The sequence below is a fragment of the Mesoplodon densirostris genome, chromosome 10 (genome assembly GCF_025265405.1).
Source record: "Mesoplodon densirostris isolate mMesDen1 chromosome 10, mMesDen1 primary haplotype, whole genome shotgun sequence".
Taxonomy (NCBI): Eukaryota; Metazoa; Chordata; class Mammalia; order Artiodactyla; family Ziphiidae; genus Mesoplodon; species Mesoplodon densirostris.
In genome coordinates this window covers 77,456,749-77,471,838 of record NC_082670.1, presented here as the reverse complement: position 1 = coordinate 77,471,838, position 15,090 = coordinate 77,456,749, and the positions used below count along the sequence as shown (strand labels likewise).

Here is a 15,090-nt window from a genome sequence, read left to right as displayed (position 1 = left end):
ACAAAGTGTACAGTATTCACTTCGCTGTAAATTGTAAAGCAATTATACTCCAATAAAATAAATAAATAAAGTGATAGCTCATAAATTGGCTTTTATGCAGTTTTGGACTATTCCAAGGATTACAAAAGCTTGAACTCAAGACAGGCTCTCCTCACTGAAATGAAGCGGTGTGATGAACTCACCTTGCAGTGACAGTTTAAAAATTTAAGTCAAGGGCCTCCCTGGTGGTGCAGTGGTTGAGAGTCCGCCTGCCGATGCAGGGGATACGGGTTCGTGCCCCGGTCTGGGAGGATCCCATATGCCGCGGAGCGGCTGGGCCCGTGAGCCATGGCCGCTGAGCCTGCGCGTCCGGAGCCTGCGCGTCCGGAGCCTGTGCTCCGCAACGGGAGAGGCCACAACAGTGAGAGGCCCGCATACCGAAAAAAAAAAAAAAAAAAAAAAAAAATTTAAGTCAAGTTACTCCAAAGTTTTAAAGTCAGCAGGTGAAAAATACCTTAGATAAGTTTGAAATAAGGAATACCTTACATTGTACTGTAAGTGTTTATTATATAAGAATGAATAAAAATGAGGTGGGAGAAGTACAGGTAGATGCATACTAAGAACTACTGCCATTTTGAATACTAGCCCAAACTATTTTCCTTACAGATGTTTCTGTAAGAATTTTCTCTAAGCACTCTGTAATTTTAAGAAGTACTTTAATAAATGTTCTGTTTATACTCAAAAAAATATAAATAAATTTTAAAAAATTAAAAAACACTAAGCCTTTTATTCCCACCTTGCTGCCCCTGCCCCGCTGTTACACTCCCCACCCCCAGCTTCAAACGGGCCGGCGGGGGGGAGGTACCATCTTCACACCCACCCTCTGCCTTGCTATAGCTGGTGCACGCCATCTTCACCCACTCCCTTTACCCCATTTCAGAGTGCCAGTATCTCCTGAAGGGGAACTTTTACATGCATCTGGTGCCCTGGTTTTTGCAGCTGTTGCCCAGTGGATGCCCCCTGATGGCCTGGCTCTGGAGGCAGGTGGGGCACGGGTGGGTCACATTCCTGGGTCCCATGAAACTGTAACAATCAGAGAAACAGTTCTTGGCAGATTATCACCCCCAGGGCCCTGCATGGAGAGCAGGCTGAAACAAACCCCAGTCTTTCTGAGAAAGATTCTTATTTGCTTCTCCAAAAGGTTTGGCCTTAAGGGTAGGCTTCTAGTTTGGTACACATCTAGGGGCCTACGGACAAGCTCTCAGGGAATGGAGACCATTAGATGCAACCTCTGCATTATTCCTCCGCCTTACTCCAGCTTTCCAGTATTTCCCAAAAAGCTTATACCCTTGCGAGGTGCCCCAATTTTTGCAGCTGCCACCAGGGGACACTTCTACATCACCTGGTTCTAGTGGCCAAGCGCTTATGCTTGCAGGTCCCACAGGACTGTAACCAATGGAGAAAGAGTTCTTAAACAGCTACTACTGCCAGGGCACAGCAAGAGAAAACAGATGCAGTTCAGTCTCTCTGTGAAAGAAGCCTATTAGCTTATCATAGCTACAGCCTGAGGGGCAGGCTCCTAATTAAACACATATCTAAGGGCTGACTGTAACCCTTTCCAGGCACCTTAGAGGTCAAGCACCATCTTCATACTCTCAGCTATGCTCTAGTCCTCCATTATCTCTTGGAGGGGAGCTCTTACCTGTCTATGGTGCCACAGGTTTTACGTCTTGTGCCCTGGTTTCTGCAGCTGCTGCCTGGGGGATGTCTCTTCATTGCCTGGCTCTGGTGACCAGAGGGGCTTGTGTTTCAGGGTCTCATGGGACTATAACAATTGAAAATTATTGGCATGTTACCACCCCCAGGGCACTACACAAACAGGAAACTGAAACACATACACCCTATCTTGCCATGGAAAAGGTCTATCTGCTTATCCTGGAGCTTTGGCCTGAGGGGCAGGCTTCAGGTTTGGCATACATCTAGAGGCCTACTGAGGTGCTCTCAGGGATGTAGGCTGCTGGACGCCATCTTTGCACTTATCCTCTGCCTCACTACAGCTTGATGTCTCCCAGAAAAGAGCTTTCACACTTGTCTGGAGCCCCAGTTTTTGCTACTGCCATCCAGGAGACACCTCCAGAATGCCTAGCTCTGATGGCCAGTGGAGCTTATGCTTGCAGTCCCACAGGACTGTATATACTTGTATACTTTAAAAGACTGCCTGCAAGTCTGGCTTCCAGTCAGCTTGAATCTAGGTGCTTAGATTTGGGACACTGACAAGTCCTGGCACCTCCTCAACCACTGGGAGCTATTAAAAATAGAATATGCTGCATGGACAATCACAAAGGCTTGAGATACAACCAAAAGCTAGGGTAAGACTGAATGATAAGGTTCATTTCCTACACAAGGCCACTCCTTCAAGACTGGAAGAGGTGGCTGTTCATTTAATGCAAAGAAACCAACAAAGAGAGTCAAGAAAAATGAAGAAACAAAGGAAGAACATGTTCCAAATGAAAGAATAAAAGAACCTTAATGAAAAAGTGATAAGTAATCTACCTGATAAAGAGTTCAAAGTAAGTAATGATCCTAAAGATGCTCACCAAATTCAAGAAAGCAATGGATAAACACAGTGAGAACTTCAGAAGAGATAAAATATAAATAGTACCAAATAGAAGCCACAGAGCTGAAGAATACAATAACTAAACTGAAAAACAGAGGGGTCCAACATCAGACTAATAGAAGCAGAAGAAAAGTTCATGTACCTGACGACAGGGCAGCGGAATTCATCTAATCAGAGTGGCAAAGAGAAAAAAGAATTATAAAAGTGAAGACAGCTTAAGGGATTTATGAGACAACATCAAGTGAACTAACATTTGCATTACAGGGGGCCCAGAAGGAGACAGAAAAGGGACAGAAAACTTATCTGAAGAAATAATGGCTTAAGACTTCCCTCACCCTGGGGAAGAAAGCTCTGTGGAAACCCAGAGAACACTAAGCAAGATGAACCCAATGGACCCACACACCAAGGCACAGTATAATGAAAATGTCAAAGAAGTTAAAGACAAGGAGAGAAACTTAAGAGCTGCAAGAGAAAAACAACTTGTTATGTACAAAGGAACCCTCATAAGACTATGAGATTTTTCAGCAGAAACTCTGCAAGCCAGAGGCAGTGGCATAAAATATTCGTAGTGTTTAAAGAAAAAAACTTCCATTAAGAATACTCTATCCAGCAAAGTTATCACTCAGAATCAAAGGAGAGAGAGTGTTTTCCCAGATAAGCAAAAGCTAAAGGAGTTCATCACCACTAAACTGGTTTTATAAAGGAACTTCTTTAAGCTGAAAAGAAAGAGTGCTATAATTAGCAACAGAAAAACATATACAAGTATAAATCTCACCGTAAAGGTTAATATTAAAGGCAGTGGATTATTCACTCGTAAATCTCATAAATCACTCATAAAGCTAGTATGAAGGTTCAAAGACAAAAGCAGTAAAAATAAATACAATAAATAGTTATGGGAAACACGAAGTAAAAAAGATATAAAATATGACATCAAAAACATAAAACATGAGGCTTCCCTGGTGGCGCAGTGGTTGAGAGTCCGCCTGCCGATGCAGGGGACACAGGTTCGTGCCCCGGTCCAGGAGGATCCCACATGTCGCGGAGCGGCTGGGCCCGTGAGCCATGGCCACTAAGCCTGCACATCCGGAGCCTGTGCTCCGCAACGGGAGAGGCCACAACAGTGAGAGGCCCGCGTACCACAAAAAACAAACAAACAAACAAAAGAAACATAAAACATGAAGGGGAAGAGTAAAAATGTAGAGCTTTAGATTGCATTCAAACTTAAGTTGTTATAAAGTTGGTATACGTAATCCTCAGGATAACCACAATGCATAAACCTATAGTAGATACACAAAAGATAAAGAGAAAGGTATCTAAGCATACTACTAAAGAAAGTCATCAAAACACCAAGGAAGAGAAGAAGGGACAAAGAAGAACTACAAAACAACCAGAAAACAATTAACGAAAGTACAATATATATATTCTTATCCTTAATTACTTTAAATGTGAATGGACTCAATTCTCCAATCAAAAGAGAGAGAATGGCTAAATGGATTAAAAAAAAACCCCACACTTATCTTATATGCTGCCTACAAGAAACTCACATCAGATACAAGGACACACCACAGACTGAAAATGAAGAGAAGGGAAAAGATATTCCATACAATTGAAAACCAAAATAAAGTGGGAATAGCTATATTTATATCAGACAAAATAGACTTTAAAACCAAGTCTGTAACAAGAGACAAAGGAGGGCATTTAAAGAGGTCAATCCACCAGAAAATATAACATTTGTAAGTATTTATGGACCCAACATGGGAGCACCGAAATACATAAAGCAAATATTAACAGACCTAAAGGGTGAAATAGATGGCAATACAGTAACAGTAGGAGACTTTAATACGCTACTCACATCAATGGATAGATCATCTGGAAAGAAAATCAATAAGCAAACAGCCTTTTATGATACATTAAATCAGAAGGACTTCACAGGTATATACCGAACGTTCTATCCAAAAGCAACAGAATCATTATACCACGTTAACAAAGTGAAGGATAAAGATCATATAATCATCTCAACAGATGCAGAAAAAGCATTTGCCAAAATTCAACAATGGTTTATGATAAAAACTCTCAACAAAGTGAGTACAGAGGGAAAGTATTTCAACCTAATAACGGCCATATATGTCAAATCCACAGCTAACATCATGCTCGATGATGAAAAGCTGAAAACTTTTTCAAAGGCCAGGAACAAGACAAGGATGCTCACTCTCACTGGTTTTATTCAGCATAGTAGTGGAAGTCCTAGTGAGAGCAATTAGGGAGGAAAATAAAAGAAAAGGCATCCAGGGCTTCCCTTGTGGCGCAGTGGTTGAGAGTCCGCCTGCTAATGCAAGGGACACAGGTTCGAGCCCTGCTCTGGGAGGATCCCACATGCCGCAAAGCAACTAGGCCCGTGAGGCACAACTACTGAGCCTGTGTGTCTGGAGCCTGTGCTCTGCAACAAGAGAGGCTGCGATAGTGAGTGGCCCCCGCTTGCCACAACTAGAGAAAGCCCTTACACAGAAATGAAGATATAACACAGCAAAAAAAATTAATTAATTAATAAAAATCCTACCCGCAACATCTTCTTTAAAAAAAAAAAAAAGGCATCCAAATTTGTAAGGGAAAAGTAAAGCTGTCACTATTTGCAGGTGACATATCGTATACAGAAAACTCCAAAGCCTCCACCAAAAAAAAACCCTATTAGAAATAACAAATGAATTCAGTAAACTTGCAGGATACAAAATAAACATACAAAAATCTGCTGCATTTCTATACACTAATAATAAACTGTCAGAATGAGAAATTAAGAACACAATCCCATTTACAACTGCAACAATCCCAATTATAAGTGCATAAAAAAGAATAAAATACCTAGGAATAAATTTAACCATGGAGGTGAAAGAACTGTACACTGAAAACTATAAGACATTAATGAAAGAAACTGAAGATGACTCAAATAAATAGAAACATATTCCAAGCTCATGGACTGGAAGAATTAATATTGTTAAAATGACCATGCTACCCAAAGCAATCTACAGATTCCATAGAATCCCTATCAAAATTCCAAAGATATTTTTCACAGAAACAGAACAAACAATCCTAAAATTTGTATGGAACCACAAAAGACCCTGAATAGCAAAAGCAACCCTGAGATTGAAGAACAAAGCTGGAGGCATCATGCTCCCTGATTTCAGACTGTAATACAAAGCTGTAGTAATCAAAACAGTATGGTACTGGCATGAAGACATACACATAGATCAGTGAAACAGAATAGAGAGCCCAGACATAAACCCATGCATATATAGTCAATGATTTTACAACAAAAAAGCCAAAGAGAAACAACAGTTTCTTCAATAAATGGCATTAGAAAAAATGGACAGCCACATGCACAGGAAAGAAACTTGACCACTATCTTACGTCATACACAAAAATGAATTAAAAACAGATTGAAGACTTAAATGTAAGACCTGAAATCATAAAACTTCTAGAGGAAAACAGAGGCAGTAAGTTCTCTGACACCGGTCTTGGCAGTGATTTTTTGGATTTGACACAAAAAGCAAAGGTAGCGTTAGCAAAAATAAACAACTGAGACTCCATCAAACTAAAAAGGTCCTGTACAGCAAAGGAAACCATAACAAGATGAAAAGGCTGAATGGGAGAAAATATTTGCAAATCATGTATCATGAATTAAGAAGTCATACAATGCAACAGCAAAAAAAAATCCAATTAAAAAACGGGCAGAGGGCTTCCCTGGTGGCACAGTGGTTGGGAGTCCACCTGCCGATGTGGGGGACGCAGGTTCATGCCCCAGTCCAGGAGGATCCTGCATGCCACAGAGCGGCTGGGCCCGTGGGCCATGGCCGCTGGGCCTGTGCATCCGGAGCCTGTGCTCCGCGATGGGAGAGGCCACAGCAGTGAGAGGCCCACGTACAGCAAAAAAAAAAAAAAAAAAAAAAGGGCAGAATATCTGAATAGACATTTTTCCAAAGGCAACATCTAGATGGCCAACAGGGATATGTGAAAAGATGCTCAATATCCCTGATCATCAGGAAAATGCAAATCAAAATCACAATGAAATACCACCTCACACCTGTCAGAATGGCGATTATCAAAAAGACAAGAAATAAGAGCTGGTGAAGAAGTGGAGAAAAGGGAACCCTGTGCACTGTTGGTGTGAATGTAAACTGGTGCAGTCACTATGGAAAACAGTACTGGAGGTTCCTTAAAATTTAAAAATAGAGCCACGTGATCCAGCAATCCCACTTCTGGGTACTTAGCTGAAGGAAATAAAAACACTAACTCAAAGAAATACATGCATTCCTTTGTTCACTGCAGCATTATTTACAATAGTCAACAAATGGAAGCAACCTAAGTGTTTACTGATGAATGAAGAAAATGTACTGTGTGTACACACACACACACGTATATACACACAATGGAATATTAGCCATACAAAAGAATGAAATTTTGCCATTTCCAACAAAATGAATCGACCTGAAGGACATTATGCTAAGTAAAATAAGTCAAAAAGACAGACAAATATCATATGATCCTCAGGTATATGTGGAATCTGGGTGGAAAAAAAAAAACCTCATAGATACAGAGAACAGATTGGTGCTGCCAGAGAGGGTGGTTGGGACGTAAGCAAAATGTACAACCTTCCAGTTATAAAATAAGTAAGTCTGGGGATGTAATGTACAGAATGTTGGCTGTAGTTAATAATATTGTACTGTATATTTGAAAAGTTGCTAAGAGAGTAAATCTTCAAAGTTCTCATCACAAGAAAAAAAACTGTTACTCTGTATGGTAATGAATGTTAACTACTGTAACTCTGTATGGTAACGAATGTTAACTAGACTTATTATTGTGATTATTTTACAATATATACAGATCTCAAACATTATGTTATACACCTGAAACTAATGTTATGTGTCAATTATATCTCAATTTTACAAAAAAAATGAAAAGATTTATTGGAAGTTATTTAAAAAAAGAAAAAATATTTCCTAGACACATGGGTGGAGGGCTGAAAGGATTCATACATAGTAAGCATGGAGACCTATGATAATGATACCCAACATGGATATTACCTAATTAGTTATGTAAAAATTTAAAACAAGCACATGAAAAGATGCTCAACGTCAGCAATCATAATGAGAGAGCACTTTACAACCATGAGTATAGTAAGTATGGGCAAGGATGTAAAGAAATCGGAATCTTCATACATTTCTGGTGAGAATGTAAAATGGTACAGCTGCTGTGGAACACAATTTAGTAGTTCCTCAATATTCTAAACATACAGTTACTATACGACTCAGCAATGCTACTCTTCTCCCCCAAGAGACTGAAAATTTATGTCTACACAAAAATTTGCACATGAATGTTCACAGCAGCATATTTCCAACAGCCAAAAAGTGGAATGAACCCAAATATCCTCAAGTGATGAAGGAATAAACAAAATGTGGTGGTATATCCATAAAATGGAATATTATTCAGTGATAAAAAGGAATGAAGTACTTACTATTACATGCTACAATATGGATGAAACTTAAAACATACTAAGTGAAAGAATCCAGATAGGGAAGACCACATATGATATGATTCCAATTGTATGAAATGTCCAGAACAGACAAATCTAGAGAGACAGAAAGTAGACTGGTGGTTGCCCAAGAATAGATGGGAGAGAGGAAATGGAGAATGACTGTCGATGGGTACAGAGTTTCTTTTTGGAGTAATAAAAATGTTCTAAATTAATTACAGTGATGGTTGCACAACTATGAATATAAAAACTGAACTGTGCTCTTTAAAAAAACACTGAATTGTACCCTTTAAAAGGGTAAATTTTATGCTATGTAAATTATATCTTAATAAAGCTGCTATAGAGAAATTAAAAACCAAGAAATACCTTTATTTCCTAACTCTTACTGAAAACCTCAAATTCCTTTAAATTTTAAACTTTAAATTAATTTAACTTAATTCTAACTGTGACTTAAATTTTAAGTAAATTTTAAGCCAAATCACAATTTATACACCAATACCTGTTTGCACACCAGTGTCCTTCCTGGGAGAGGCTGTAGAGCTGATATATGCATTCATTTTACCACTGATTTTATCCAAGCCATGTCTTGAATTTGCAATGTTGTCAGTAGATGCATTATATTCCACTTGTACTGTATCAACTGGCAAGAGAAATGTTATGTGATAAAATGACATAGCAGCAACTAAATACACATAAGACTCTTAATTTAATCAAGCAGTGCAAACACTGCAATAAAAATTTAGAAGGGCGAGCCTAAAGTTTCTTACAAAAAGCTATCAGCATTCTTATCCCTTATTGAATTTCGGGAGATCACTTAATGGATATCTGTAAAAATGGGTACAAAAGTATACATTTTACCCATTGTGAGGAAAATATAAGAAAATGTATGTGAAAAGATACTGAAAATTATAACATTATTTAGTTCTACTCTTAAGGCAATTTCCCAAGTAAGCATTATAAATTTACATTAGTTCAAAGTCTGAAATTCCTCAAAAAATATTTAGTTAACAGGTGTTTAAAGGTATTAAAAATAGGCAATTATTTAAAATTTTCAAGAAATATTATAAATAAAATTCTAGTCCAATGCTTACTGCCAAGTTTTTTAATCAATCTAGAAGTGTCATGTCCCTTTTGAGCCAATTCTCGGATTCTCTGTTCTTGTTTCAGTCTCTGTGCCAGCTCCTGCGCTCTCTGCATCGTCTGGAACAGTTCAATTGTCTTAAGAGTCATGATTTCCTATCAATATTGAAGTGCACAAAGTTAATTAAATACAATTATCAAACATGTACAGACTTGAATATTTTCTCTCAGTAGATATTTTCTAAGCTCCTACTATGTGCCAGGCACTATTCAAGATACTGGGAGTAGAGAAGCCAAGAGAACAAAGTTCCTTCCCTTTTGCAGATTTCATTTTAGTACCTTTTTCTACAGCTGTATTAGGCCACAAATACAAACACTCTTTTACCCATTCTATAAAGTTTTCAAAACTTCTAAAACCAACGGTCAATTCCACCTGAATTTTACTAAGATAAAAAAAATAGATAATAAGAGGTAATACTCAAGATTTACGGCCATTTTTTACAATTCAAGCAAATGACACTTTGATTTTTTTTCATGTATGTAGTTATTTCATAGGTGTAGTTGGCTCAGCCTATTCAACATAATGAAATCAGAACCTAAACCATTTGTACCTTCATCAGCTAATTCTGAAGCAAAGGTTGCAAGTTGGAAATGGCAAGAAAAGGCAGTCTCTCAGCACCACCTCCCAGCTCCAGGGGGAGTGCTGTATGGTCTGCTCTGTAGACCTCAAGAACCTTTGGCAATCGAATGTCATTGTATAACTTGCTCTTTGTCAGGTCCACTCAAACATGGCACTTGACATCACCGTACCTATGCAGTCTGTACCACTTAATACAGGGGTTCTCCTAGCCAACCAGACATCTACTCTTTTTAATAGACCCTTACTTAGCACAGAGGAATCCTCTAACACAGCAACAAACTCTATCATCAATCCCAGCCAATGACTCTGCAAGTAAATGCTCCTGTTCACAAGTGGATACAGACAGAAAGGCCAATCATTTCTCTTAACCTATTTAGAAATTTATTAATATAATAATCATTGCTTAGAAAACATTTAAAAATCAAGCAAATGGGTAACTTTTGTTTTATGCTGTAATAACTCATCCTGACCTCCTTAGCAGAGAGAAGAAACCCAAGGAGTACAGCATTTGTGAATCAATCATTTGAAACAATAAAACCTCCAGCTTCCCTCCTACTTTCAAAACCTTCTTTACGCAAAGCTTTAATGTTTCTGCATACAGTTTCACAATTTCAAAACACATGCAAATGTTCTGGTTATTTTTTCTTTAAAAACACAGCCAGGGACTTCCCTGGTGGCACAGTGGTTAAGAATCCACCTGACAATGCAGGGGACACAGGTGCTATCCCTGGTCCAGGAAGATCCCACATGCCGTGGAGCAACTAAGCCTGTGCGCCACAACTACTGAGCCTGCGCTCTAGAGCCCGTGTGCCACAACTACTGAGCCTGTGTGCTCCAACTACTGAAGCCCACGCGCCTAAAGCCCGTGCTCCACAACAGGAGAAGCCACAGCAATGAGAAGCACACACACCGCAACAAAGAGTAGCCCCCTGCTCGCCACAACTAGAGAAAGCCCGCGCACAGCAACAAAGACCCAACGCAGCCAAAAACAAAACAAAACAAAAAACCCAAAAAAACAACATACCCATTTTTACTCTAAAATGTTAGTTAGGATATAAATACCTACTTCCTTTTGTTTTTGCTTAAGTATATCTTCTTCATACTGTTTCTGCATCTCTTCTTGTTCCCGTGCTAAGCGACGCTCCTCCTCTTGTTCCTCCTTCTTTCTTTGCTCTTCTTCGAGCTGCTTCTTCTTGCGCTTCTCTTCTACCTGAGCAGTGATGGCTTTCTAGTCATAAACAGTAACATAAATTATTGTCATAAATTTAAAAAAAAATCCATAAAGCATCTGGTGTTTCAAAAATGTTTATCAATATATAGAGAGTAATACGTATATGAGTTAAATTAAAATGTCAGGTTTCCAATGTATTTTTCCCATCTCCCATCAAGTTCTACATGCTTTTTCTTTAACCCCAGGAGGGCTCGTAGAAGAACTAAGAGAAAAACAACTGAAGAAACAATCTCAGTGCTTAGCATAGTGCCTGGTAAAAATAGCAGATGCTCTATAAATGTCTGTTCACTTAACCGACTGCAAGTAACCATATTAACTAAGCCAAATTCTTCATATAGTAGAGATTTTGCCGAATTATTAGACATTTAAGTCCCTTTAGTATTAGACTAAAATCAGGACAAAATTTTAATCTTAGTTTCCTTTCTTATATTATCCATTAGATTTCTTAATCATAATTCTACTTCAATCCCTTGTATCTCTTTCCCTTTCAAAGAACTAATTCTCATCCTGAACAGAATTCAGGAGAACTGGAGAAAAAAATATCCAATACCAACTTAAGATTTAGTGTCATTTCAGATACACAACCTAAACATTAAAGACCTTCTTCCTTGGAAGGCAGGGGGCTGTACTACATGATACTGTCTGGTTCTCAACGTTAAGTATAATTCTAATATAATGCCAGTTGGAGTAGGGATTAGATTAATCACAGGACTGTGCAGGGCCTGTTCTGTAAGTTTATACTGGAATTTTAATTTCCATTTACTTAGGTATCTAGGCCATGACTACTAATGATTAAGGCAAAGAACAACATTTGACAATGCAATACCTGATGTTCTAACTGTTTTTGTCGTCTCCTGTCTCGTTCCTCAATTTGAGATGGGTCCAAAAGAGCAGTCATAGAACGGAGAAAGCTGGCAAGACAGATCCATTAGCTATTTAAAACCCCCAAAAGGTGGGTTTAACAAGGTGCTAAGTCATTTTTGTTTGAAATGTATCTACTAGTCATTTCTACTGTAAAGAAAAACACCAAACCTGAAACCAATTAAGATACAAATACAACAACGATCCTAAAGCGGCACACAGGCCTCCTTAAACACCAACAGGTGCTGAAGGAGGCACTTACTTCCTTTTCTTACTGCTTTCCACAGCCACGTCTCTAACAGGTCTTGCTACGTGCTCCTCCTCTGAAGGTTCAACCTGGCTTCCCGCTGCAGGTGTATACAGACTGCTGATATCAGCCAGGTCCTGAGCGTCCGGGGAGACACAGAAGTACTCTGGTTGTGTTTGCGTTGACCGAGAGGACAGTTGAGACTGAGAACCAGGACAGCTCTTGAATGAATCAAAATGTATTGCCCATCTGTCATGCTCCTCACCCTAATCACGGCAAATAAGAACTGCTAAGAACTCTTCCACTCTTCTTATGTTTCAAATCCCAAATGACAAACAAACATGATTTCTAAAAGTCACCACACAGCAGAACAAGCATCATAAAGATTAACAAAACTGTATCCTGTATTGATTCCATATACATTTAGACAACTAAGCTTGGAGAATATGAAAAATTCAAAGAATTAGGAAATTTCTAAAAAGTCAGTTACAAGAAGCTGTGCAAAATCACACTGAATTCATTCAATGAAAGGTTCACAAGAGCAAATATGGAATAATTTGAATAGTCTTGTCAAATAGTTTCAGGACACTTTTAAGTTTATGATTAGAGACTCTGAAATTATTTTTTCCCCTTTATACCAATAAAACTTCATAAATTACCTTTGAAGATATAATTTTTTCCTCTACTTTTTTTTGCCGGTCATCCTCTATTTGCTTGTTCAACTCTTCAATCCATTTTCTCTGCTGTTCTTGTTTCACAGGACTGAAAGGGCACTCCGTCAGTACTGCTTCCTAAACAACAGTCATCAATACCATCAAAAGTTTACCTCTTTTTCTAACCACTTTATATTTACAAATCTTTCCAAAGAATTTATATAGATTTAACATGGTAAGGTACTTATCTCTAAGAGAAGCAATAATTTTAAACAAAAAAATTCGAGGGACTTCCCTTGTGGCACAGTGGTTAAGAATCCGCCTGCCAATGCAGGGGACCCAAGTTCAAGCCCTGGTCCAGGAAGATCCCACATGCCATGGAGCAACTAAGCCCGTGTGCCACAACTACTGAGCCTGCACTCTACAGCTCGCGAGCCACAACTATTGAGCCCCCGCATGCCACAACTATTGAAGCCTGCATGCCTAGAGCCCATGCTCCACAACAAAGACAAGCCACCACAATGAGAAGCCCACGCACTGCAACAAAGAGTAGCGCCCCACCCCCGCTCACCACAACTAGAGAAAGCCCGCATGCAACAAAGACCAAGTGCAGTCAAAAATAAATAAATAAATGTATAAATAAATAATAATACTTTTAAAAAAATTCGAGTATACAAGAATTAAGTAGATATATTCTAATTTTCAGAATCATATTTGTAACATATACTAGAAGGATATAAGATAACTAAGTAAGTGTAAAGAAAGGAAATTTTCTAATGAAAAATAGAAAATTTTCTCCAAACCAATTATAAGACTTTCAAATTTCTATCCTAATATAGTCTCATTTACTTTGAAAGGAATCGCGGATAACCTGAAATAGATGAATACTGTTTAACACTTGGCTTCAGAATACAAAAACATTGCTTTTGGACCAAGAGCCAGGAGGATATAATAGAGCCAGAGGCTTTCTCTACTGAATCATAATGCCTCTTTTAGATACCTTTTTTTCCCATTTCTGCTGCTACAGCCCTAGCATGATCTATGACATTTCAATAAGAAAAATATATTGTGTCCAGATTAAGTCCTTGAATTCTAAGAAAAATAAAAACAGTAGCATAAAAATTTATTGTTCCTTTAACTTATGAGAGTTTAGTATGCTTTAACAAAAAGGAAAGCATATATTCTACTCAAACTGTCCTAAAATGCAAGAGCTAAGCAACAAAACATTGTTACATGATGTAACTACAGGACATAATTTTTAAAGAAGTTTGACAGAATAATATAATGGCAAAGCTCATTAGTTTTCAACCAATTGCTTTGATCAAAGGAAATACTTACACAAAAAGGAAAAATCTTCTAATCTCAGGTGCTCCCACACATTTTTAAATAGATAAAAACCAACCCTATTTATTTAAGCCTAGAAGAACCACTTCAAAAGGAGCATTATCTTCAGGTAAGTGATTTAACACTTCTTCTATTTTTAGAAATGTTATTTTAGAGGTCAAACTGGAAAGAAAAAAAAAAGGACCCTTTGAACTCCTTATAAGAAATTCACAGGGGGCCTCCCTGGTGGCGCAGTGGTTAAGAGTCCGCCTGCCGATGCAGGGGATACGGGTTTGTGCCCCGGTCTGGGAGGATCCCATATGCCGCGGAGCGGCTGGGCCCGTGAGCCATGGCCGCTGGGCCTGCGCATCCGGAGCCTGTGCTCCGCAACGGGAGAGGCCACAACAGTGAGAGGCCCACATACCGCAAAAAGAAAAAAAAAAAAAAAAAAAAGAAATTCACAGGGAATTCCCTGGCAGTCCAGTGGTTAGGACTCCGCGCTTTCACTGCCAATGGAGCAGGTTCAATCCCTGGTCGGGGAACTAAGATACCAGAAGCCACACGGCATGGCCAAAAAAAAAAAAAAGAAAAAAAAAAAACAAATTCACAATACAGCACTGAATCAACACAGAATTCTGTAATCTGTTTCTTAAGTCTGATGTAACCAGATCTGGTTTCAAATTTTGGTGGGGTTTCAAATTATTCAAGGATAAGACACAAGTCAAAATACCCTTGAAAATTCCTAAAATCCTCATCAAATGCTTTATATACGTCTTATATTTACAACCCTGTGGAAAATTTAATAACCAGTTCTTCCAATTCAGTCTTCAACTTTTTACTCAAGGATGTCTTACATCCTTGTCTTACTTGCTTGCCACCTGAATAAGTCATTTCACTTCTCCAACCGACTAGAAAAACTCTTTAAATTATTACTT

The 15,090-nt window shown here is 38.7% G+C and overlaps 1 protein-coding gene across 12 annotated transcripts in view; it reads right to left on the bottom strand.

The window, feature by feature from the left end:
- Window positions 1–15,090, bottom strand: part of CCDC66 (coiled-coil domain containing 66) — a 59,440-nt gene that overhangs the window by 16,984 nt on the left and 27,366 nt on the right. For 11 of the 12 annotated variants that reach the window (XM_060111086.1, XM_060111079.1, XM_060111080.1 and 8 more), the window contains 6 exons: window positions 12,839–12,970; window positions 12,195–12,445; window positions 11,898–11,982; window positions 10,907–11,068; window positions 9,212–9,356; window positions 8,620–8,760 (listed from right to left, as the gene is read on the bottom strand). In XM_060111086.1, the coding sequence (XP_059967069.1) occupies window positions 8,620–8,760; window positions 9,212–9,356; window positions 10,907–11,068; window positions 11,898–11,982; window positions 12,195–12,445; window positions 12,839–12,970 (916 nt within the window). The remainder of the gene's footprint in view (window positions 1–8,619; window positions 8,761–9,211; window positions 9,357–10,906; window positions 11,069–11,897; window positions 11,983–12,194; window positions 12,446–12,838; window positions 12,971–15,090) is intronic. The other variant, XM_060111081.1, reaches the window with a different exon arrangement.